Raw genomic sequence first — 25,825 nt, 5'->3', positions numbered from 1 at the left:
TGAAATTAAAGTATTAAACATAGTTTTGTTTTTTAAGAGCAACACTTGTTTCTCCAGCTGTTTATCAAACCTATATATTATGATACATATTGCGTGTCACATAAACTCTATCAAGTATAGTTATGAGTTATATATTTGTTATATTGTCCAACCCTAGCAGCATCATGCTGCTATTAAACAATTAAAAAGCTTAATCACAATCTGAGGAGCATGCATGTTTTTTTAGGAAGGGGTCATGGGTATAGACTCTTTTTAGATGAACCCTGCTTCCTGAGACATCATGGTGTATTAAGCAGTGCTGGTTAGTGTATTTCCAGTATTCGTGTACAATAGTAAGGCAAAACTTTGCAGTCATTGAGTGGATTTCAGGCCCAGAGGGGAAGAGATCTGCTCTCAGAACCTCAGTTGAGTCGTTTCTGTAATTTGTCATTGACCAGGGATTCTGAGGTTAATATACGAGTCCAGATTCACCTCAAGAGCTTTGTGCTGTGCATTACTAGCTTACCGACAGCTGCTTTCTTATATAATTTTTTTTAACATGGTTGTGTGACGATATGAAGTTTCTCTTCAAGTAGTGAATGTATATTTCACGAGTGAGCAAAACGAACGAATGAAAATATTTTCAGAGCGAGAAGATAAATGTCATATCTTTGCACCACCGTGTAATGTTATTTATCTTATATAGACACATCCACACAAAAAAAACACACAAGTTCATCAAAAGAATTTTAATTTTGAACAGGTTCACCATTTTGACAACATGCGTCAAGTCAGCAGGAAAACACTGGGAGTGACATCATCAGCGTGAAATATCAGAAATTATTATACAGACAGGCCACTTTTTCCATGGAATAAAAACATGTATTCTGTTCCCTTCTAGTGGGTTTACTGATGGCATGCAATATTATCATCTCACTTATCCTCCATGTATTACGCCACTCTCCCCAATGGAGAATGAGCGTGCAATATTGCACGTTGTCAAGACAACATGACACCACACACGAAGATCTAATGACACAACTTTTCTGTTGCGCATGCACATAATCATTTCTTTGTCAGCCAGGAGAGAGAGAAGACGGGGTTAATTCAGTGCTTGATTTAAGCACTAAATAAATAAACTGAAACTGAAGACGTGCTGGACACCTGAAAGGCTACCAAAACTTCATTATATATTCTTCACGCATATTTACAAGAGAAAAACATACCAACGGACATCGAAAAATTGGAAAAGAGCAATTAATAATAATAATAATAATAATAATAGGTTCAATTTATATAGCGCCTTTCTAAAAACCCAAGGTCACTTTACAATTATAGACAGAAGAAAAAAAAAAGAAAAAAGCCCACCAAATAGGGGTCAGGATATCATTCCAGTGGTGTAGCGGCCACAGTCCTACCAAAAGGCGCACGAAAACAAGTCCCACACCGCCAGCACAGCCGCCGCCAGCAACATCGCACGAACACCACGCCGTGGATCCACAAAGCGAGCACAGAAGCACCACCACCACGCAGAGCACCGGGACGTCCCAAACCGCCTGCACAGACGCCACCGAGCAACATCGCCCGGAACATCACGGCAAGCATTAAAGCACAGAGCGCTGGACAACCACGATGTTAAAATGAGCAACGAGCTCACTGCAGTCCACAGCTGGGAGCACAGGCATCACCCACAGTGAACCAAGGCCTGGAGTGAACCGACGCCCAAAACTGGATCTGGAGCTACACCACCACCGGCGGACAAAACACTCCAAACTACACAAACACACAGAAAAAATAAAAAGTTAAAATAAAAAAGCTCTTAAAATAAAGTATTTCAATAGCAGAAACACTGTCAAAGTTCTACTTGGAGGTGAGGAAAAGTGATGGAGACTTTTACAAGAGGACTTCACTCAGCAAAAAGCCCTTTCGTTTTGAACAACTGCAATGTAACTATGACCAAAAATAACTGTGAACTTGAACTGTCTACCTGGATATAGCTTGTATACAAGTTGGGTTGTTCAGGCTTTTTGGACTTGTACCATTTTTATTGTTAGAGCTTTGACTTTGTACATGTACATTGGATTGACAGAACATTTGAAATGCATTCGATCCGAATCAGCATTCAATATTGGTAAGTCCCACCCCCCCCCACCCCCGGTCTTAACTTTTTGTAAAATCAATAATTGTTCCATTGAATGTGCATGTAATAAGAATACTGGCTGTTTTTTGTGGTACATCAGATATATTCCATCCAGCTTCTTGTCTTCGACTCGTTCAATATCATGATAGCTGAATGGAATACATCTGATATACCACTCAACGCCAGTCAATATTATTTAATTATGTCACTCAAATCCATGATGTAAAGTATTTCATGTGAAAAATGCAAGTTTTTCAACACAAGAAGATAAACTTCATATCTTCAAGTGGTTTTCTTTTTGTTATATAGACACATTTACAAACAAAAAGCACCCAAATTTATCAAAACAATTCATCAATTTCCTCACGAGTGACAGAGAATTGTCACGGTTTTTTGAATTGCCATGTCCTGGATGTAGCTCGTATGAAAAATACGAGTGGTGTATTTCCCAGTAAAACACTCGTGCCCATATATGTATATAAAACGTACACTTGCGTAAGGAATAGGTTGTCCTATATGGCTGATCTGTTTCTATGGTTATTCCTGGAGCTCATGGGTCAAGTGTCAGAATGTAGAGACCCGGGAATGAGGCATTAAATGTAAACATAGTCATGTGGAAAATGGGTTAAAGGCAAATGGAAAAAAATGGCCTTCAGTAGTGTGGCTGGAAAGTCAATTGAGGCCATACATTTGGCTGAACTGTTCTGTTTTCTGAGGTTAAAATCCATGCTCTTGCGCAGCACACGTGCAGACTTTCAGCAGAAAGCTGGATGGGTTCAACTCAAGAGCTTTCTGAGCTCTATACTCCATGTGTGTTACTGATCAGAGCTCACATCCCGGCTGCTTTATTCTTACACATCCACACATTTGTATGAGAAATTGGTTGTCACATGTGCTGCCTGAGGAATGTCCCCCGGTCATAACCTCACTTCAAAGCTGCCATGTTTCCATTTTTCAATAACGTTCAGGACAGAATGTGGAGCTGGTCTTTCTCAGATCTGTTTTCATTAATAATAAACTGTGAGAAGATATGGAGGTTTTAACCTAGTTTACAGTAATTGTGATCACCTCAAATAGTCTGGGTCTGATCAAATAATCTAATTCAGCGGTTCTCAAACTCTTCTACTTTAAGGCCCACCTATTCATACTTGTAATTAGTCGGGACAAGTTAAAAAAAAAAAAGATCCCAATTATTTTGGCTCATCTGTTCTATTAGAATCTAATAATCTACTGTAAAGTGTATGAACGGGATGCAACATCACTCCCTGTTACAGATGGGAGCCCAGGAATTGAATAAATGCAATAAAAACAAACAGTTTTTAATAGTAGGCATTGTATTTAAAACTGTGTAGATGTGCCAAAAGCCAGCATACTCATGTGCCAAAAGCAGGGCATCCTCACTCAAAAGGGATTAATGATCCAAAAGTGGAGTCTGGTCGATTAACACAAGAACTTTTATTGCCATGTTTGTGTTCAGCAAACAAGCAAGTTATTAAAACCATAAGAAGTACACTCTAAAGCAGTGGATATAGAAATCACTCAATGGGATAGACCCTTACACACTAACAAAAGGATTTTTCCTACGAGTTGGAAGATTATCCATCCATTGAGTTACACGACATCATCTCAAACTACCTGGTGCTGCAGACATCGTTCTACACGGACACACAGATGAAAAGCTGGAAGAGCATGGAGGTGTACAACTTTTTATATGTGGCTGGGTTAAAGATCTGGGGATCAGGGCACTGGGTAAGTTGGCATTTTGGGGCTTTTTGTACGCATCTTTGTGATCGTTGCTTGGATGGTCCAAGTTTTAGTATTGGGTGTAAACAAATCACAGCCGCTTGATTCTCAATCCTTCTTGCTCTTCTCTTCCAGCTAAATCACTCACAAAGATCCAGAGAAACCCCTTTGAATACCTGGGTATTACACGTACCGTATTATATACGGTGTTATTTTACAATACTGTAAAACACATCTGAGAACTTAAGCATCTCCTGAACTTCAAAACATCACAAAATTGATGGAAAATGGGGAGAAAAGTGATTTGCAAAGCCAAACTAAATAAATCTGAAGAATTTACAAACCTTTCACAAAAGTGATTACTGCAAACTCGTGTTCTTCGACTTGGCTCCCTTCCATCGCAGTGAAACGTTCAAGTGTCACCTTTCTCATCGTCTTTTGGTAAAATCCTTTTCCCTTTCACCCTTTTTTATCACTTCATGGGGAACCTGGAAGAAACTTTTATCAGTTTCATGGTTTGTTTGATTCAAGCAGCCCAAAACACCGCAAGCGTAGGCCATTTTAACGACTATCAAGGAGCCCCAGTGATAGTAATGCTTTGTGAACAGTGAGCTCGGCTGACCACCACTTCATGTCGTGCATATCTAATGAGGCGGATGCGACATCGGATGCAACCCAGTAGTTGTATCCTACTAAAAATTAACTTCAACACTTGAAGAAAAAAAATTGTGGCCCATGAGATGGCGCTTCGTGGGCTGCAGCCCAATGGTTGAGAAACACTGATCTAGATCACCTAAAGTTCTCCCATCACCTCAAATAGTCAATAAAATGTCTGAAACAATTGGATGGAAGCATACTTGGTAATATTGGCGGTGATGTATTTGGTAGTAGTGTTTAGTCCTGTGTTTCATTAACTTTACTTTTAGTGGCATGTTGTGTAACTTCATAACATGTCTGTCTACTTAGAGGTGATATGGAGGTTTTTGGGAATATTGCTTATTTCACACTTCACTTTGGATTGACCATGTCAGCCATATTATGCTCTTATCCACGTGCCCCTGCTGGATATTGGATCAGGAGTATTGACTATATACCTGGCATTAGTACACATGGGGAAGTAGTGTGACTCGGACTGAATCTTCTTCCCTAAACACACTGACCCCTGACACCAAGGTCATAGAGTTCGTCATAGTAGAGCTGTTCTCCGTTTACAGACTGCATGGAGCTGACTGTGGGAACCACCGTCTGAGATTTGAGCTCACAGGATAGGAATGGCAACTATTCACACACTGCTGAAGACGTGAAGAAAAGCACATTCCATATGGATGGATGTTAGCTGCCATCATTTAGCAAATTTTCACTGACTGTCACGTGTAGTATTGCTATTAATGACAACTGTTTATTTTCTGTACAGTTTAAAAACCAAATGGAAGACAAAGTATAATTAAAGTGCAATATTTTTTTAAACAATACTGTACATACGAAAAAAAAAAAAAAAAAAAATATATATATATATATATATATATATATATATATATATATATATATATATTATTTTTTTTTAATTTATATATATATATATATTATTTTTTTTTTATTTATATATATATATATGGGCGGCACGGTGGTGTAGTGGTTAGCGCTGTCGCCTCACAGCAAGAAGGTCCTGGGTTCGAGCCCCGGGGCCGGCGAGGGCCTTTCTGTGTGGAGTTTGCATGTTCTCCCCGTGTCCGCGTGGGTTTCCTCCGGGTGCTCCGGTTTCCCCCACAGTCCAAAGACATGCAGGTTAGGTTAACTGGTGACTCTAAATTGACCGTAGGTGTGAATGTGAGTGTGAATGGTTGTCTGTGTCTATGTGTCAGCCCTGTGATGACCTGGCGACTTGTCCAGGGTGTACCCCGCCTTTCGCCCGTAGTCAGCTGGGATAGGCTCCAGCTTGCCTGCGACCCTGTAGAACAGGATAAAGCGGCTAGAGATAATGAGATGAGATATATATATATATATATATATATATATATATATATATATATATACTGGAGAATAAATAACATACACCACCCAATATTAAAACTCAACTACGTACTGTTGCATGAAAAAATGAAAAATAAAACACAAACATAGTTACAAATAGTTCAGATATCAAAGACAGTGACGGTGAAAAATGCAGTTAAAATAGGAATATGATCATGCAGTGGGGTGTCTCATCTCATTATCTGTAGCTGCTTTATCCTTCTACAGGGTCGCAGGCAAGCTGGAGCCTATCCCAGCCGACTACGGGTGAAAGGCGGGGTACACCCTGGACAAGTCGCCAGGTCATCACAGGGCTGACACATGGACACAGACAACCATTCACACTCACATTCACACCTACGGTCAATTTAGAGTCACCAGTTAACCTAACCTGCATGTCTTTGGACTGTGGGGAAAACCGGAGCACCCGGAGGAAACCCACGCGGACACGGGGAGAACATGCAAACTCCGCACAGAAAGGCCCTCGCCGGCCCCGGGGCTCGAACCCAGGACCTTCTTGCTGTGAGGCGACAGCGCTAACCACTACACCACCATGCCGCCCGCAGTGGGGTGTTTATTTTATTTTTTTTATTATTATATTAGGCGGCACGGTGGTGTAGTGGTTAGCGCTGTCGCCTCACAGCAAGAAGGTCCTGGGTTCGAACCCCGGGTCCGGCGAGGGCCTTTCTGTGTGGAGTTTGCATGTTCTCCCCGTGTCCGCGTGGGTTTCCTCCGGGTGCTCCGGTTTCCCCCACAGTCCAAAGACATGCAGGTTAGGTTAACTGGTGACTCTAAATTGACCGTAGGTGTGAATGTGAGTGTGAATGGTTGTCTGTGTCTATGTGTCAGCCCTGTGATGACCTGGCGACTTGTCCAGGGTGTACCCCGCCTTTCGCCCGTAGTCAGCTGGGATAGGCTCCAGCTTGCCTGCGACCCTGTAGAAGGATAAAGCGGCTAGAGATAATGTGATGTGATGTGATTATTATATTAAGAGGTTTATTCAGCATGAACATGTCTTTCCAAATGTGTATATTTATATGGAAATGTTTTGTTCCATCCCAATCACCTCAGGCAATCTATGACTCGCTTCCTGTGTCCGAAATCGCTCCCTATTCACTATATAGTGGACTGGGGACACCATTTTGTAGTGCTGTCCGAATGTATAGTGAGGATTATTACACCCTATATAGTGCACTCAAAGCATCCCACAATGCATCATGAAAAGTAGTGTACAAACAATGGTCACTCACCAAGCAATATATCCCATTATGCATTGCGGTCGTGCTAAAAGAAATCAAATCAAAAGCCTCCAATTTGATTTTTAAAAAAGGCAACTGGAAAGAAGAAAGTATTCAGCCTTGATTTAAAAGAACTGAAAGATGCAGCAGACACAAAGTACTTTTGTATTTATTAATGTGGGAAATACGCTCAGTATAATATGTATTGATTACAAAAATACATGTGTATATTTATTATTTTGAAAACCTACCAGCTGACTGATCCGGCACGTTTTAATTGTGCGACAGTAATGACGTAAATGATGGCGCGACGGAATAGTGTCCGAAAGTGTTTTTTCATTTTATCAGTGAGCTCACTATATAGTCCTCTATATAGTAATTCCCTATATAGGGAGTAGTGAACGAGTGAGTGATTTCAGATACAGGGTTTAACTAATCTCAAACTCAATGATCTCAAGTAATCCAAAAAGAGAAGATAATCCCAATCCGATCAAACAATCTTGACCGCCCCATATAATTTTGATTAGATCAAGTAATCCCAATCAGCTCAGTTAAGATTAGTGAAATTAAATAATTCCAATCACCTCAAACGATCCTGGTCTGATCAAATACTCCAAGTCAGCTCAGGTTCTCCCCACCCCGTCAAATAATCGGTAAAGTGTCTGAAACATTTGGATGGAAACGTTGCTAGTAATATTGACGGTGGTGTTGAGTGTTTTGTCCTGTGTTTCATTAACTTTTAAATGACTACTTTTAGTGGTATGTTATGTAACTTCACAGATGTTTTCCATCTGAGAGAAATTCCTTAAAGAGCGACTATGTCCTGCATTTTTGCTCGTGCCCTGTTACAGAATATATGTTATGGAGCTTGGCCTTTTCTCTGGTGCTCAGGTCAGAAGGGATGTCTTATGCAACACAGCAGCTCAGGAGGGAGAATGAGGAATCTATTACATCCTGCCCATTTCCTGTTCACATTAGACTGTCCTCCTCCACACACAGATCAGTGTCTTCTGTGCTCTGAGGCCATGCTTTACTCCATCAGAATGAGGCACTAGCTGTATGTATGTGTGTGTAATGTGATAGGAAGCGGTGGTACAGCTGTGTGTGGCTGCTGGAGTGCCGGAGTGCCAACAGAGCAATGTGAAGAAGGCCGGGCTCGGAGTTAACAGTTCAGAGCATGTATGATCATTTTAAATTTTACGCTTTAAAGCGAAAACGGAAACTCGAGAATCCCAATAAGTTTCACATACCGTAACGAAGTACCCTTGTGGAATATGGATACACTTCTTGGCAGAGTACTGTATATGTTGAAAAGAGACATGTCAGTGAAATCTACAAATAGCCCAGAGAATTAATCTGTTAAACAGGCCATTACCAAAGACAGTCATAAAGATGGTACCTACTGCCATATGATGAGGCATGCAAGTAGGCAGGGTTCCAACTCTGCCTTTTCAGTGTATCGGGCTGCTACGCCCACAATATTGCCGGTACACCTGTAAAAGTCGCTGCTACACTAATAAGACTGGTCAATCTCTTGAAAATGTGGTCCTTTGGTTTAATTTTCTCTTGTTATCCCCATGTGGAAGTGACGGCGCACTGCCATGCAAATGTTCTACATTCAGACATACTCCACTCCACGTAAAGCGCCCAGTGCATAGCTACCCGAGTAATTCTGTGTGGAGATTGTCACTGATCAAGCTAGTCCAGTTTACCTTCATTATGCTGTGTTTGCAGTAAAGTGTCATCCATGTTAAGAGGTACCAAAAAAAGTGACTTTCATGGAGGCCTGCAAGTGCCAGGAAATCCACTAGAATGCATCTCTGAGCATGCAGAACCCGTGAGCTTTCAGGGGCCGAAGGCTGCCCGAACCTGCGGCCATCACGACTGGTGCCATTACACTGATATTTTAGTCTAGCTTGAACCCTGGAGTAGGGCATCAAACTCTGAGCTACCAGAAGATCAGCCCCCCACTGTAGCCCTAGCTATGTAATGGGTAAGAGGCCAAGGGCTATGGAACCAGAGATCAGCACCACCCAATGTGCCTTGAGGGCCTGGCTAGTACTTGGATGTGAGGCTGCCTGCGAATACCAGGTGCTTGGACAGGGAAGACTTTCTGATTAATTCGTTAAAAGGAGGCATCATTTCCGGGGGTGGCACGGTGGCGTAGTGGTTAGCGTTGTCACCTCACAGCAAGAAGGTCCGGGTTTGAGCCCCGTGGCCGGCGAGGGCCTTTCTATGTGGAGTTTGCATGTTCTCCCCGTGTCCGCGTGGGTTTCCTCCGGGTGCTCCGGTTCCCCCCACAGTCCAAAGACATGCAGGTTAGGTTAACTGGTGGCTCTAAATTGACCGTAGGTGTGAATGTGAGTGTGAATAGTTGTCTGTGTCCATGTGTCAGCCCTGTGATGACCTGGCGACTTGTCCAGGGTGTACCCCGCCTTTCGCCCGTAGTCAGCTGGGATAGGCTCCAGCTCGCCTGCGATCCTGTAGAGCAGGATAAAGCGGCTAGAGATGATGAGATGAGATATAATGGTACACTGGGGTGGCACTGTGGTGTAGTAGTCAGCACCGTCACCTCACAGCAAGAAGGTTCTGGGTTTGAGCCCAGTGGCTGATTGGGGGGGGCCTTTCTGTGTGGAGTTTGCATGTTCTCTGCATGGGTTTCCTCCAGGTGCTCTGGTTTCCCCCCCCAGTCCAAAGACATGCAGGTTAGGTTAATTGGTTGCTCTAAATTGGCAGTAGGTGTGAAATGTGAGCGTGAATGGTTGTTTTGTCTCTGTATCAGCCTTGTGATGACCTGGTGGCTTGTCCAGGGTGTACCCTGCCTCTCACCCATAGTCAGCTGGGATTGGCTCCAGCTTGCCTGCAACCCTACACAGAATAAGCGGTTACAGATAATGGATGGATGGAAACAGTCATCTTTTTTTTTTCCTCTTTTCAAGTGCGTTTTGGCAGCTTTAAGCCTCTTTTCACACACTTTTTTTTTTTTTTTTTCATAAATTGTAAAATCAGACCTTGAGGCTTCTCTGTTGTTGCGACTATTGTTAGTGTTTACTATTAACACTAGTGAGAAACCTTCAGCCACCTTCAGAAAGCTGTAATGCAGTGGAAAATGGAAGCAGTAAGCGTACAGCTGTACTGCACTTTCTGGTAGAAGTGTTATTTGCATGGTGCTACATGTAGTCATTGGGTTTATTTTAATTAGTTTCCTCCCATGTTGAAGCTCCTTTTAGCTACCATGATGGCTCTGCTCTCACTCTGACAGACAGCAGCCGCTTCTGTATAACTACTGTAATGGCTGTCTGACAAATGTAGTCAAACTTTGATCCAAGATTAGCACTCCTGCTGATTTTAGATCTGTGACGCTGTCTCGTACACACATGCTCACACACGTTCTTGCTAGTCTAGGCTGGGTCAGCAGGGTGTGTATGTCTGAGATAGTGAACGTCCTACGTCCCATGCTTGCCAATCCCAGCCCAAATCACAGGGCAGATAACCACAGCGAGCTAACTGTAGTGCTGTTGCTTAAAAAGCTCCTCTTTAATCCCCTCCATTCTCTTGTTCACTTTTGCATCATCTATTTATATATGTTTGGGGGGGGAAAGCTGCCTCAAATGGCCTGGGAATACTTGAGCCCAGAGAGGAGAGGAAGAGTTGGTGAGAGTTGCAGAATGTTGACTCCATTGTTATCCATGTAGCAACATGAGTACAGTGTTCTTTTCAGTTTACGTTTTGGGAATTGGAACACATCCTCTGGTGGCCAAATGCTGCTTTAAAACGTATGTCTGCACTTTTTGCTTTTGGTTAATTGTGCAGTAGTGCTAACCTCTCCTTGTGCAGTCAGTCGTGGTGTGTAGCAGACTCATGCCGGTGATATGAATATTTAATGAGTTCTCACACATCTGCTGAGGTTCACAACTTCGGATCGGAAGTCCTGACACCATCTGAATTCATCTCACTCAGTCACAGTTCTGCTGACTGATAGCCAGCTTTACACACTTGGTCCATTCATTTTCAGCATTTTCGTTCTCATTGGGGACCAGGATCAGCAATAACACATCTATGTGACCAGGAACATTTAAGCACTGATAGAAGGGGTGGGCAAAATGACCAAAATAAAATAGTTTATTTAATACACGGTATTTATACAATACACAATACATTATTGTTCCTCAAGTGACCGCTCATACATAGAGACTCGTATGGCAAATGCTCTACAAAATCTCATCTCATTATCTCTAGCCGCTTTATCCTGTTCTACAGGGTCGCAGGCAAGCTGGAGCCTATCCCAGCTGACTACGGGCGAAAGGCGGGGTACACCCTGGACAAGTCGCCAGGTCATCACAGGGCTGACACATAGACACAGACAACCATTCACACTCACATTCACACCTACGGTCAATTTAGAGTCACCAGTTAACCTAACCTGCATGTCTTTGGACTGTGGGGGAAACCGGAGCACCCGGAGGAAACCCACGCGGACACGGGGAGAACATGCAAACTCTGCACAGAAAGGCCCTCGCCGGCCACGGGGCTCGAACCCGGACCTTCTTGCTGTGAGGCGACAGCGCTAACCACTACACCACCGTGCCGCCCCTCTACAAAATCTAAGGCTAATAATATACGCTTTAAAAAAAAAAAAAAGAGTACCGTAGTTTAACAAAGCAAAATGTATAATTAATTGTTGATGTGGTGAATCTTTGTTTGGAGATGTTTATGTAGCATTATGAAGCGAGAGACAGTAGTCTACACTGTGGTCGTATGATGCAATCCAGGAAAGCGGAGAGCCTGAACTGGTCTTGCATGTGTTCTTCCGGTTATGTTCTTTTATATAATATATATTCTACATAGGCGGCATGGTGGTGTAGTGGTTAGCACTGTCAGCTCACAGCAAGATGGTCCCGGGTTCAAGCACAGTGGCCGGCGAGGGCCTTTCTGTGCGGAGTTTGCATGTTCTCCCCGTGTCCGCGTGGGTTTCCTCCGGGTGCTCCGGTTTCCCCCACAGTCCAAAGACATGCAGGTTAGGCTAATTAGTGGCTCTAAATTGACTGTAGGTGTGAATGTGAGTGTGAATGCTTGGTTGTCTCTGTGTCAGCCCTGCGATGACCTGGCAACTTGTCCAGGGTGTACCCCGCCTTTCGCCCACAGTCAGCTGGGATAGGATCCAGCTTGCCTGCGACCCTGTAGAACAGGATAAGCGGCTACAGATAATGGATGGATGGATGGAATATTATCCATACAGGACACTTTTTCGATGGAATAAAAACATGTATTCTGTTCCCTTCTAGCAGGTTTCATTCATTTGATTTGATAGCATTGTTAGCATGTTAGCATATCACTTATCCTACGTATATTACATCACTCTACCTAGTGGAGAATGAGCGTTGAATATGGTTTACAATATTGCATGGTTGTCAAGACAACATGACGTCACATGTCGGAGCTGATGCGAATATTCAACGAGAGAGTTGTCTGCTGCGCATGCACAGAACCATTTCTTTGTTTGCCAGTGGTGCCTCCAGTCAACTGTTTTTAACTTTTTGTAAAATCTATAATTGTTCCATCGAATGTGTATGTAATAATAATCCATCCATAGTTTATCTGTAGCCACTTTATCCTGTACAGGGTCGCAGGCAAGCTGGAGCCTATCCCAGCTGACTATGGGCGAAAGGCGGGGTACACCCTGGACAAGTCGCCAGGTCATCACAGGGCTGAGACATGGAGACAAACAACCATTCACGCTCACATTCACACCTACGGTCAATTTAGAGTCACCAGTTAACCTAACCTGCATGTCTTTGGACTGTGGGGGAAACCGGAGCACCCGGAGGAAACCCACACAGACACAGGGAGAACATGCAAACTCCACACAGAAAGGCCCTTGCCGGCCACTGTGCTTGAACCCGGGACCATCTTGCTGTGAGGCGACAGCGCTAACCACTACACCACCGTGCCGCCTGCTGTAGTAATAACAACAACAACCACCACCACTAATAATAATACTGACTTTTTTCGTGGTATATCAGATATATATTCCATTCAGCTAGCATGATATTGAACGAGTCAAAGACGAGTTTTTATTTAAATGTAATATCCTACTCGATATTCAGTTCTTCAAATTCTTTATAGACAATAAGATTAAGATTTTGATATTATTATTCAACTACGTGAGGGTTACATATGGGGGAATGTTAACAAATGCGATTCACTCTACATTCAGTGGTGTACCGTGATTGCAGTAAACACAAAAACAGACCAGGGATTACTGCAATCATTTTGTGTGGTTTAATTGTAAATAACTTGATTATCATCTTATGTCTCGGTTGTGTCTTTTTCCTTCTTCTGTCTTTACAGCTTCAGTGTCCGGGACAGAAAGGACTGCTTTGCAGCTAAAGCAGTTCAGAAGATTTAATATGTTTGGATAGTTTGGATTATTTTGTCTTTTTGTGCCAGAATATTCCTTCTGAGTTTGTGTTAACATGTGCTTCTGAAGATTTGGAGCGTAAAGAAAGTCAAGACTTTAATTATTATGACAGTGATTGCTTGCTCCATTTATGGATATGATCCCAGAACCATTTATGACAGGAGATGATGTCCAAGTGTACTTCTGTGTGTCTGTCTGTCTGTCTCTCTCTCTCTGTCTCTCTGTCACACTCTAACACGCACACACGGTCTACATCTGTTTATCCCATGTGTTTATATACACTGCAGGCATTGCTCTCCGCATCATTAATAAATCAGTCACGCTGTTGGTGGGAACTTCAAAGCTGTTTTAGTTGTTTTAAGTAATAATTACACTGATGATGGTGTCAATTGTGGAAACGTAGTGTAAAAAACAAGGTTTGATCTTCCTCTGTAGTGTAGGCCAGGGGATTTCCTTACACATGAACACTAGAGGGCAGTGTCAGATCTTTGTTGCTTACTATCAGACAGCAAATTCCTTTTTTTTTTTGGTCTAAATGTGAATAAAGCAAAATGATCTTGTTCAAAGTCTTCTTTCTCAAAAAGAAAAAAAACCCTTCAAGATTTTCTCTGATGCTTTCATGCTGGGTATTTCACTACCTGGAGATATCCTAGCATGTATCGTTTATAGTATGTGCTTGTTTCTCAGATGGAGCAGTTCTCCGATGACGAGCTGGACCATGCTGCTGAGGAAGACAGTGATAAGGAAGACCAGGACCTGGACCAGATGTTTGGAGCATGGCTTGGGGAGCTGGACAAGCTAACCAAGGTGTGTATGGGTGTGTTTGCGGGGCAATGTGAATATACTGAGACAAATTGAGAATGTGTTGTGTCATGCCACTCATTAACAGATTGTGGCTTACTAAGTCCTTGATTGATTGTGAAACTGGTTTGTTTATTGAGAATGTGAGGGAAACCATGAAGTTGCCTGAACATGCTTGTTGGTCTTAATCTGTCTTTCTTTGACAGCAAACATTTCAGAGCAGATTGAGAGACTGTATAGTATTGGTACCCTGTTAATTATTTCTTATAAATAGTCTGTCAAAAGTACGATTCGCACGGGATAAGTATTACCTATGGACCTCTGGTAATTCGCAATTACCCCCGCACCTCTGTGTTATTGTGTGGCGCATTCGGACGGGATAAGCAAAAGTCTGTAATTCATCGAATTTACAGACATTGTGACCGGATGTGTCGTAAGTTCACAGCATCCTGTTTCGTCTTGTAGACAGTAGAGATGGGATTTATGGCTCTTTGATGGGATCCGCATCTTTGTGATCCGTTCTTTGAAAAGAGCCGTTCAAAAGACTGGCTCATTTGGCTCTTTTTAAATATTTATTCAGTTTTAAGAAGACAGCGTCTAAAGAAGCCAGATCCCTCTGCTTAGACAGTGACATCAATATTTCTGGACATACCTTTTATATAAAGCAACCTAGACTTACATTATTGTAACCCCTAAACGCTCATAAATAACCTTTAAAAAACAATGAGGGCTTCAATAAATGTCCATGCAGAATGGCTTTTCTGTAAAAAAAAAAAAAAAAGAACCCACTCAAGAACATAGTTACCAAAAACGCAAGAATATTTTATAGAAAAACACTTGTTTTACAAAAATATTTAAGTCTGAGATACAAAATAGATACAACTACAATAAATATAACACAAGAACTAGTTATCACACAAGAACATTTTAATAGGAAAAAACAAACTTTCTATATTAAAAATATTGAAATTGTAACAAAAATAGATACAACTAAACAGTCAGATAAATAGATAAAGTTATAACAAGAACACAAGATTATTTTAATAGGAAAAAACAAACTATTAATGCAAAAAATGTATTAGAAAAATAGATACAACTAGACAAACAGATAAATAAATAAAATACACAAAAATAGAACAAACAAAATGACGATAGAATAAATTAAATGAACGTCCGTGCAAAGTAGTTTTCCCACAATATTATCATTAATATCACTCAACAACATTATAAACTATATACAAAACAATTTGAACTATTAGGCAAACAGATAAAACTTGAATAAATAAAAGGCAAATGCTGTTTAGCCTACTTCTTGTCCTTGGGTAAAAGCTTTTTCATCTGAAACACAGTACAGAAAAAGAACGACAGAAAGAACGGCTCCCCCAGCTCAAGACTCGGTTCTCATCGTTCATGCCTAGGAGCCGTTCAAAAGAATCGGTTCGTTCGCGAACGTCACAACACTAGTAGACAGGAGTTCAAAATGCTTATCTGGTTCAAATACGGGATAGGCCTACTACCACTTGCCCCGAAATGCTGTTTATCAAAATTTCGCCCATATCCTCCATTATTCACTCCAGAAAAGTACAAGAGACGCGCGTTTAATAATTACAAACACAGACATGCGCATTCACACGGGACTTGTATTACCACTGGACGTCTGTGTTTTGCCGAAACACAGTAGGTAATTCGCGGCGGAATTATTACTTGGCAAATTACGGACATGGCGCATTCGCACGGGACTAAGAACTCAGACATTCTCTGTAATTATTCCGAATTATCAGAGGTCCACAGGTAATACTTATCCCGTGCGAATAGGGCTAAAGTCATCCTCGTCTTGAAGTTCATCACACACTGAATACAATTTTTATGAGATGAGGATACAGTATCAGTCAAACGTATGGACACACCTTCTAATACAGTGGTCTTTATTTTTATTATTAATTGACACGTGTCTTAAAGTGGACGGCACGGTGGTGTAGTGGTTAGCGCTGTCGCCTCACAGCAAGAAGGTCCGGGTTCGAGCCCCGTGGCCGGAGAGGGCCTTTCTGTGTGGAGTTTGCATGTTCTCCCCGTGTCCGCGTGGGTTTCCTCCGGGTGCTCCGGTTTCCCCCACAGTCCAAAGACATGCAGGTTAGGTTAACTGGTGACTCTAAATTGACCGTAGGTGTGAATGTGAGTGTGAATGGTTGTCTGTGTCTATGTGTCAGCCCTGTGATGACCTGGCGACTTGTCCAGGGTGTACCCCGCCTTTCGCCCGTAGTCAGCTGGGATAGGCTCCAGCTTGCCTGCGACCCTGTAGAAGGATAAAGCGGCTAGAGATAATGAGATGAGATGTCTTAAAGTAATGATGGATGTACAACATGATGGACTTTAGTTGAGCGGTTCTTGACAATATAGATTACTGCAGTTGTGGAATCGGGCTATTTACTGTATATTTATTATTTACTGTTTGATCTCAAACACGTTAAGAAGGCAAAAAATTGCATTAATTAACTTTTGATGAGGGGCACCTGTTAATTGAAAAGCATTTCAGGTGACTATGAAGAGAAAAGAAGAGGAGAAGAGCTTGATGATGTGAATGAGGTCAGGTATCTTGGAGTGACACTGGACTCCATGCTAACTTTTAAAAGTCATGCAAAAAGGGTGTCAAATAAAATAAAACTTAACATACAGAGTTTCAGGCAAATCGGGCCACTTGTCAACATGAAAGTGGCTAGGATGTTCTGACACTCAATGGTCCTTTCACATATTGAGTACCGTTTCACAAATTGGTCACTAACTGGTATAACAACACCTAAACCATCCATCCATTATCCTTAACCGCTTATCCTGTGCAGGGTCGCGGGCAAGCTGGAGCCTATCCCAGCTGACTATGGGCGAGGGGTCGGGTACACCCTGGACAAGTCGCCAGATCATCACAGGGCTGACACATACCCTGTGTCCGAAATCGCTCACTTGTTCACTGCTCCCTAATCTCTATATAGGGAATTACTATATAGAGGACTATACAGTGAGCTCATTGGTAAAATGAAAAAACACTTCCAGACGCTAGTCCGTCATGCTGGTATTTCCGTCATTACTGTTGCACAATTAAAACGTGCCAGATCAGTCGGCTGGTGGGTTTTCAAAATAATAAATACATGCATGTATTTTTGTGATAAATCCATATTATACTCAGCATATTTCCCGCATTAATCAAGGCTGAATACTTTCTTCTTTGCCGCTGCCTTTTATTAAATCAAATTTGAGACTTTTAGTTTGACTTCTTTCAGCGCAACCGCAATGCATGATGGAATATATTGCTTGGCTAGTCACCATCAGTTGTACACGACTTTTCATGATGCATTGTGGGATACTTTGAGCGCACTATATAGGGTGTAATAATCCTCACTAAGGTTTCGGACAGCACTGCAAAATGGCGTCCCCACTATGTAGTGAGTAGGGGGCAATTTCAGACACAGGGATAGAGAGACAACCATTAACACACTCGTATTCACATCTACAGTCAATTTAGAGTCACCAGTTAGCCTAACCTGCATGTCTTTGGACTGTGGGGGAAACCGGAGCACCCGGAGGAAACCCACGCAGACACGGGGAGAACATGCAAACTCCGCACAGAAAGGCCCTCGTCGGCCGCTGGGCTCGAACCCAGAACCTTCTTGCTGTGAGGCAACAGTGCTAACCACAACACCACCATGCTGCCTCCACTTAAACCAATAAGTTACTTTTTTTTTAAAAAGCCAGAAAAGTCTTTGATTAAAAAGGCATAGTCATTTCATCACTGTAACATCTTGGAAAAAGACAATCTTTTGAGCTTTGAGAATTTTAAAAATTTTAAGTATGCATGCTTTATATATCAGGCTATACATGGGCTTGCCCCACCCCTGTTAAATTATTCTTATTCGTATTATTTATTTATTTATTTATTTTTTTGAGTTGATAGTGGCGGTAGCACAAGGGCCTCTATTAAAGGGGACTGTATAGTACCATTTAGGCGCGCCACATTTGGACAAACTGTACTGTCAGTAAAGGGTAACAAATTTTGGAACTGTCTACCACTTACAATAAGGGTGTACCCTCCCTGTCACCAATTCAAGACTCATCTTAAACTATGGCTCATGGAAAATCAGAACTACAACCACTTCTAACTGTGTTATACAGGGGGTTTCAAAAAAAATTGATATTATTTGAGATGTAAATATCCCAGAAACTACATAGTCTAGGCACATGAAACTGAACAGGCTTAATGTTGAGCAATATAAGATTTATTCCTCAAAATTTGAATGAGAAATTTGCCATCAATATTCGCGAACACGGGCGGCATGGTGGTGTAGTGGTTAGCGCTGTCGCCTCACAGCAAGAAGGTCCGGGTTCGAGCCCCGGGGCCGGTGAGGGCCTTTCTGTGTGGAGTTTGCATGTTCTCCCCGTGTCCGCGTGGGTTTCCTCCGGGTGCTCCGGTTTCCCCCACAGTCCAAAGACATGCAGGTTAGGTTAACTGGTGACTCTAAATTGACCGTAGGTGTGAATGTGAGTGTGAATGGTTGTCTGTGTCTGTGTCAGCCCTGTGATGACCTGGCGACTTGTCCAGGGTGTACCCCGCCTTTCGCCCGTAGTCAGCTGGGATAGGCTCCAGCTTGCCTGCGACCCTGTAGAAGGATAAAGCGGCTAGAGATAATGTGATGTGTGTGATGTGTGATTCGCGAACACGCTCAACCGTCTCTTCCGATGCTGGTGGTTGTCCAGATCCTTTTGCCCTGCTGCACACACACAGCTGTCCTCTTTGAACTTTTTGTGCCGTGTCCAAATCTGCATTGCAGTTGGTGCATTTTTCGAGCATTCTCTCATAAATGCACACTGCACAGTCTTGTTGAACTGTGTTCGAGCGTACCCTAACACGCAAAACGCCTTTTCTTTTCCAGCGAATCGCATTTCTGTCGCTAAAAAGATAAAAACAAAAAACATGACACAAAATTTTGACCTGTTTCCACATATGCTGTTCAAATTTGAGGTCAACTGAATGAGAATTGGCAAAGTTATTAGATTGTGAAATGTTATAAAAATTTTTGAAACACGCATATATACATATATATACACTGACAGTCAATGAAAATGTCCAGGTGACATTTATGAAAATAATTTTATTCATAAGCTATGAAATCATGTACTAGAAGCTTACAGATCAATATACTGACATTTAACTCGAGATGAATAAACAAAAAAATCACAATTGTTGTGAGCTTTGATAATGTACAGTCCGAACAAAATGGATACCCTGTAATTGGAAAGTTGCAGCTTCAGTACCGAGTATTGTCCCCACCAACAGCAATACAAGCCGTCAGTCTGCGACGCATACTGCGTATCAAACGGCGAATCCTGTCTTGTGGAATGGCCTGCCACTCCTCTTGAAGAGCCTGGATCAGTTGACCTCTGTTCATGGGACGAGGAACACGGTTCTGGATCTGAACACCAAGGTGATCCCATAAATGCTCAATGGGATTGAGATCAGGTGAATACGCAGGCCATGGCAGGGTTTGGACATTCAATCGACGCCCAACTTCTGAAAAACTTAGGCCGGCTTGCACCATGCCGAGGGCCCGTCATCTGTCATCTGGATTTAACCGTGGCATCTTGGACATAAGGAATACAAAAGTCGGCTTTTTCATGGCCTTAATAAAGGCTATCCAACCCATCCTTTCAACCGTGTACAAATTTTTGTTTTTCTCCAAAACAGCACTTTGAGCTGATTCCTAAAGACCACTCCCTGAAGACTATTGAAAAATGTTTGGATTGAGGAGAACTCATTAATGACTTCTGTGCACGCTATTCAATAGAAACATCTCAAAACAAACATTTCCCCAACTCCGTATTGCATAATATGTTGAATTATTGACCTGGACTTTTTCATTGACTGCCAGTGTATATATAAATAAATTCTTCAGAGTCTATTCTGTCTGAGACCCGATTTGTGTAGAGTGTACCTTGCTGTGCTGTTCTCCTTGTCTCTATCCATGTTGTATATTTTTTTTTTTGTTGGTACTGTCCTGGACTTGTGAATAGTGATGCCGTACGTATTTGTCCATAATTAGTGTAGTGTTGTATGTGTATTTGTATCCCATTCTGTTTTATGTCACCTGTTTAGGGACTACGGATGCAAATTAGCAGTTATGCTAACTCAGGCATATTTACATTATGTATTTTATACTATTGTTCATGAATGTGTATTCTCCCTATCAAATAAACCAATAAATAAATAAATGAAGCTGGTTAAGATAATGCCAGTAGTGTGCAAAATGTCCTCAAGGTAAACGGTGCCTACTTTGAAGAATCTAAAATATGAAACTTTTTTTTTTTGTCTACAACATAATTCCATACATGTTCCATATGGTATTTTATAGTTTTGATGTCTTCAGTATTGTTCTACAATGTAGAAAATAGTCAAAATACAGACAAACCTATGACTGAGTAACTTTTGACTAGTAACTGTACATGTGTAGGAAAGTTTGTGGAATACTTAAATGAAGTATAAAGTACGTAGCTTTGTCTTAATGTGTCTGTCTGTATCTTTTGTAGAGTCTGGATGATGGAAAGCCAGAGAAAGGGGTGCAGAAAGCTCCTCTCAGACAGGAAACTAACATGGCGAACTTCTCGTACCGCTTCTCCATATACAACATCAATGGTCAGTCTGCTGTTCCATATTTTATACCCAAAGAAAGACAGACACACACACACACACACACACACACACACACACACACACACACACTGTAGCAAATAGCCTTAAAGGAACAGTCCACCGTACTTCCATAATGAAATATGCTCTTATCTGAATTGAGACGAGCTGCTCTGTACCTCTCCGAGCTTTGCGCGACCTCCCAGTCAGTCAGACGCAGTCAGACGCGCTGTCACTCCTGTTAGCAATGTAGCTAGGCTCAGTATGGCCAATGGTATTTTTTGGGGCTGTAGTTAGATGCGACCAAACTCTTCCGCGTTTTTCCTATTTACATAGGTTTATGTGACCAGTGACATGAAACAAGTTCAGTTAAAAAAATTGAAACGTAGCGATTTTCTATGCTATGGAAAGTCTGCACTATAATGACAGGCGTACTAACACCTTCTGCGCGCTTCGGCAGCGCATTGATATCTGAGCTCCGTATCAATGCGCTGCCGAAGCGCGCAGAAGGTGTTAGTACGCCTGTCATTATAGTGCGGACTTTCCATAGCATAGAAAATCGCTACATTTCAATTTGTGTAACTGAACTTGTTTCATGTCACTGGTCATATAAACCTATGTAAACAGGAAAAACGCGGAAGAGTTTGGTCGCATCTAACTACAGCCCCCAAAAATACCATTGGCCATACTGAGCCTAGCTACATTGCTAACAGGAGTGACAGCGCGTCTGACTGCGTCTGACTGACTGGGAGGTCGCGCAAAGCTCGGAGAGGTACAGAGCAGCTCGTCTCAATTCAGATAAGAGCATATTTCATTATGGAAGTACGGTGGACTGTTCCTTTAAGGCTATAATTAGGATCGGGGGGGGGGGTTATTAGCAGAATTATCTACAGAATCAGTGTAGTCAGGCACGCAATGGTGAGCAAAGGAGTAGGTATTGAAATTGGTATAATCAGAATAGCAATACCATCCATAGCCGCTGATCCTGTACAGGGTCGCAGGAAAGCTGGAGCCTATCCCAGCTGACTACGGGCGAAAAGCGGGGTACACTCTGGACAAGTCGCCAGGTCATCGCAGGGCTGACACATAGACACAGACAACCATTTACACACTCATTCACACCTACGGTCAATTTAGAGTCACCAGTTAACCTAACCTGCATGTCTTTGGACTGTGGGGGAAACCGGAGCACCCGGAGGAAACCCATGGGGAGAACATGCAAACTCCGCACAGAAAGGCCCTCGCCGGCCACTTGGCTCGAACCCAGGATCTTCTTGCTGTGAGGCGACAGTGCTAACCACTACACCACTGTGCCGCCTGAAGAGCAATACAAAATAATTAATGAGGGTTAGACAACCAACAAGGTAGGAAACAGAAATTAGCTCTACCTGAGGTGGAACAGAAATGCATAGCTCTGCCCTGTTTCATGAAAGGCACATGGAGTTTGAACACTGGAGAAGGTGGGATCTGGCCATACTTTCACTTTAAAAATGACAGTGGCTTTAAAAATGACAAACTGCTTCTTTAAGCTAAAATATTTCAAAGACCTACCATCAACCTCTGACCTTTATAAGCACACATGTAGATGCTCATGGCATCTGGAATATACAGTATATACTAAATGTATAATTATTCAGTGCAAGTCATGCTCATGATCACTTGGTGTCAACCCTGTTTGATCGCCGGTAATCCAATGCGTGTGCACGCTTCTTTACTTTGTCTCACAGAGGCTCTAAACCAGGGGGATTCTGTGGATCTGGATGCTCTAATGGCAGACCTATGCTCTATCGAGCAGGAGCTGAGCACCATCGGCAAACCAAGCAGTGGCTCCACACGCCTTGGCCTGACTGGAGATGCCAAAGTGCGTCAGAAACCTCCAGCTGGCCGTAGCCACAGTGTGAAGCACACGGGGGGAAGTGGAGGCAGTAGTGGTGGTAGTGGAGGCAGCAGCAGTAGCAGCAGCACCCGGGTGTCACCTGCATCCACCATCAGGCCTGCACTTGCTTCCAACTTCTCCCTGGATGACATCACGGCCCAGCTAGAACGTGCCTCGCAGAGCATGGATGAGGCAGCGCGTCTTAGCACAGCATCCCTTGCCTCTACTGCCTCAGCGCCGTATTCTTCCTCTACCATGAGGAGGCCTGCCCATCAGCATCACCGGCGCACAGGCTCAGTCGGGACGGTCATCGAGCACGAGGTGAGATCCATTGTGCACTCGTCTCGCTCCAGCATCAACTCTGCCTCAGCGTCCAGTGTGGAATCGCTGGATATGGACAAGTCGAGGCAGCCGGAGCAGGACAGTCTACAGGAGCACAGCCACCAGAGCACAGAGGTAACTCTCTCATCTAACATGTACACCAACATCATGAGCTAACATACTGTTGATATAGATACAAGTTAAATGTAAAATGCGATATCAATAAATTTATTATAGATATCATTATAATACAAAATAAATTAAAGTGACATATAAAAAAGGTGAATAGTACCACGTGGAGCTAGAATAACCCCTAGGTACTTGAATCACACACACTATTAACCGCTGCCTCATTCCTGTGAAGGAGAATGAGCTGGGAAAACACCACGCGCTAATGTTTACACTTGGGTACGGAAACAGTCGAAGTTTATCCTCATTATAATATTATAATGAGCAAGGTCGCAACAGACATGGCGGAACCGGCAGCCTCTGACACAGAAGCAAGTGCTCGAGAGCCAGCAATATTTGCTCGGCTTGTCCATTTGTTTATTTTCCCCCTCTCTTTTCTGGCGTGTTTGCCTCCGACAATGTCAGACGCGTCCAAATAATTGTTTTTTGTCTCGATTTAGAAGTCTTTGTTCGATCTGGACAAGCCGCCATGTTTGCTGTGGCTCCACGATCGTGACCCTTGACCCGCCCCTGACCTCACATGACTTTTCCGAACTGGCTGCCGAGCGGTTTGTAAACAGACTAACACATGGTTAGGACAAGCATTAGGAAATAAAATGTACTGAAACAAAATGATGCATACCAGCTATGGGGATGGGTATCAGCTCAAACAATTCAGGAAGGGGAGTGGATTAGATGATTCCTGAACCAGCCCATCGACCTGTGTCACTTTAAAGGAGAACTGAAGGCAAATTTTTTATTATCAAGATTCTATTTATTTCATCTCATCTCATTATCTCTAGCCGCTTTATCCTGTTCTACAGGGTCGCAGGCAAGCTGGAGCCTATCCCAGCTGACTACGGGCGAAAGGCGGGGTACACCCTGGACAAGTCGCCAGGTCATCACAGGGCTGACACATAGACACAGACAACCATTCACACTCACATTCACACCTACGGTCAATTTAGTGTCACCAGTTAACCTAACCTGCATGTCTTTGGACTGTGGGGGAAACCGGAGCACCCGGAGGAAACCCACGCGGACACGGGGAGAACATGCAAACTCCGCACAGAAAGGCTCTCGCCGGCCACGGGGCTCGAACTCGGACCTTCTTGCTGCGAGGCGACAGCACTAACCAGTACGCCACCGTGCCGCCCCTCTATTTATTTCATTTTATTAAATATAGGAATGCATTTTCGATCGCTATTTTGTCACTGCTATAGCAAGTTATGAGTGTTTGAAATATGCTATGTAATATATCAGACCATATGTCAAAGCGATGGCCGTAAACGAGATTCGTTGAGACCTGTGCGAGACATCGTAGGACGGAAGTAAAACGTACAGCGGAAATCAAAGTGACCGACATCTACTAACGTTGTCAAAAGACGCAGGCGCCCTCTTTTGAATGCTGACGTAATCCAGCCGGAAGTTTTGTTTGTTTTGATAGCGATCAGGAAAGTTTGAAAAAAGTAGGCAGTAATCGTCATTTAAACTCGTTTTTGTGCAACATTTCGTTTGGAAAACAGTTTTCAAAATGGCGGCACTGACACCTGGCTGACACTTCACGTTTCGAAGTCTTGCACAAGTCTGGTGAAGATCGCGCGGATAAGCGACACCTGCCGTGGACCAAACGAACTAAATTCAACACGGCTAAAAACCGAATAGGCCGATAAGTATAATATTTAATTGCAATTAGTTGCCAATACGAGTCACGATATAAGGTTACTAAAACTGAAACCGTAACTGAAAATAACACGTTAATTAAGAAATAAAGCAAGTTTAAAAAGGACTTTAGTTCTCCTTTAATTATAATGGAGTTGTTACAATTCTGACTATAATCCAGAATTAATTAGCTAAATGATTTTTGTGTGTGTTTGAGTTGATGTGGGAAATCGGACAGCACGTTTTCTCAGTCAGCCTCTCATTCTTCATCTCTACTCCATCTAAGCGCCACATTTACAGCCTCCCACTCTCACTGCACTATCTGTTCCAATCACAAACAGATCCAGGCCCATTAAGACCACATCAGTCCAAAATGACAGAAATGCAGTCTAGAGACACGTGGACACTAAGATAACTGTGCAGTGATGGATTGACTTGTTTTCCCGGCAGCTCTTTCTTCCAGAAAGACTTGGACACCACATTGGAATTTAGCAAAGGGAGAGCGCAATTCAAATACACACCAATCATTTTCTTTCACTGAATCAAACCATCATGGGGATACAACAAAGAGGAATCAACTACTGCCTTCATTGTTAGAAAAAGGGCCTGACTGAAATGAGGGAGATGGAGGCAGCAGATGTGGAGATTAAGTGGAAGCTTCAGGTTTCCACATGTCGGTTTTTTAAAGTCAGGGCACCTACAGCAGAAGCCTCTTTATCTCTGTCTGCAGCTGAGATTATAGAGATGCACATCAGGCTGCAGCTCAGAGCTGAGATCATTCTGATCATCATTTTGA

General features: G+C 42.8%; 1 protein-coding gene across 3 annotated transcripts in view; it reads left to right on the top strand.

Annotated features, from left to right (window-relative positions):
• Positions 1 to 25,825, top strand: part of raph1a (Ras association (RalGDS/AF-6) and pleckstrin homology domains 1a) — a 172,897-nt gene that overhangs the window by 95,709 nt on the left and 51,363 nt on the right. For all 3 annotated transcript variants that reach the window (XM_060930159.1, XM_060930160.1, XM_060930158.1), the window contains 3 exons: positions 14,219 to 14,338; positions 20,903 to 21,008; positions 22,730 to 23,334. In XM_060930159.1, the coding sequence (XP_060786142.1) occupies positions 14,219 to 14,338; positions 20,903 to 21,008; positions 22,730 to 23,334 (831 nt within the window). The remainder of the gene's footprint in view (positions 1 to 14,218; positions 14,339 to 20,902; positions 21,009 to 22,729; positions 23,335 to 25,825) is intronic.

This window comes from Neoarius graeffei, chromosome 9 (assembly GCF_027579695.1).
Source record: "Neoarius graeffei isolate fNeoGra1 chromosome 9, fNeoGra1.pri, whole genome shotgun sequence".
Lineage (NCBI taxonomy): Eukaryota > Metazoa > Chordata > Actinopteri > Siluriformes > Ariidae > Neoarius > Neoarius graeffei.
Note: the sequence above shows the minus strand (reverse complement) of the source record. Positions and strands in the feature narration are given on the sequence as shown.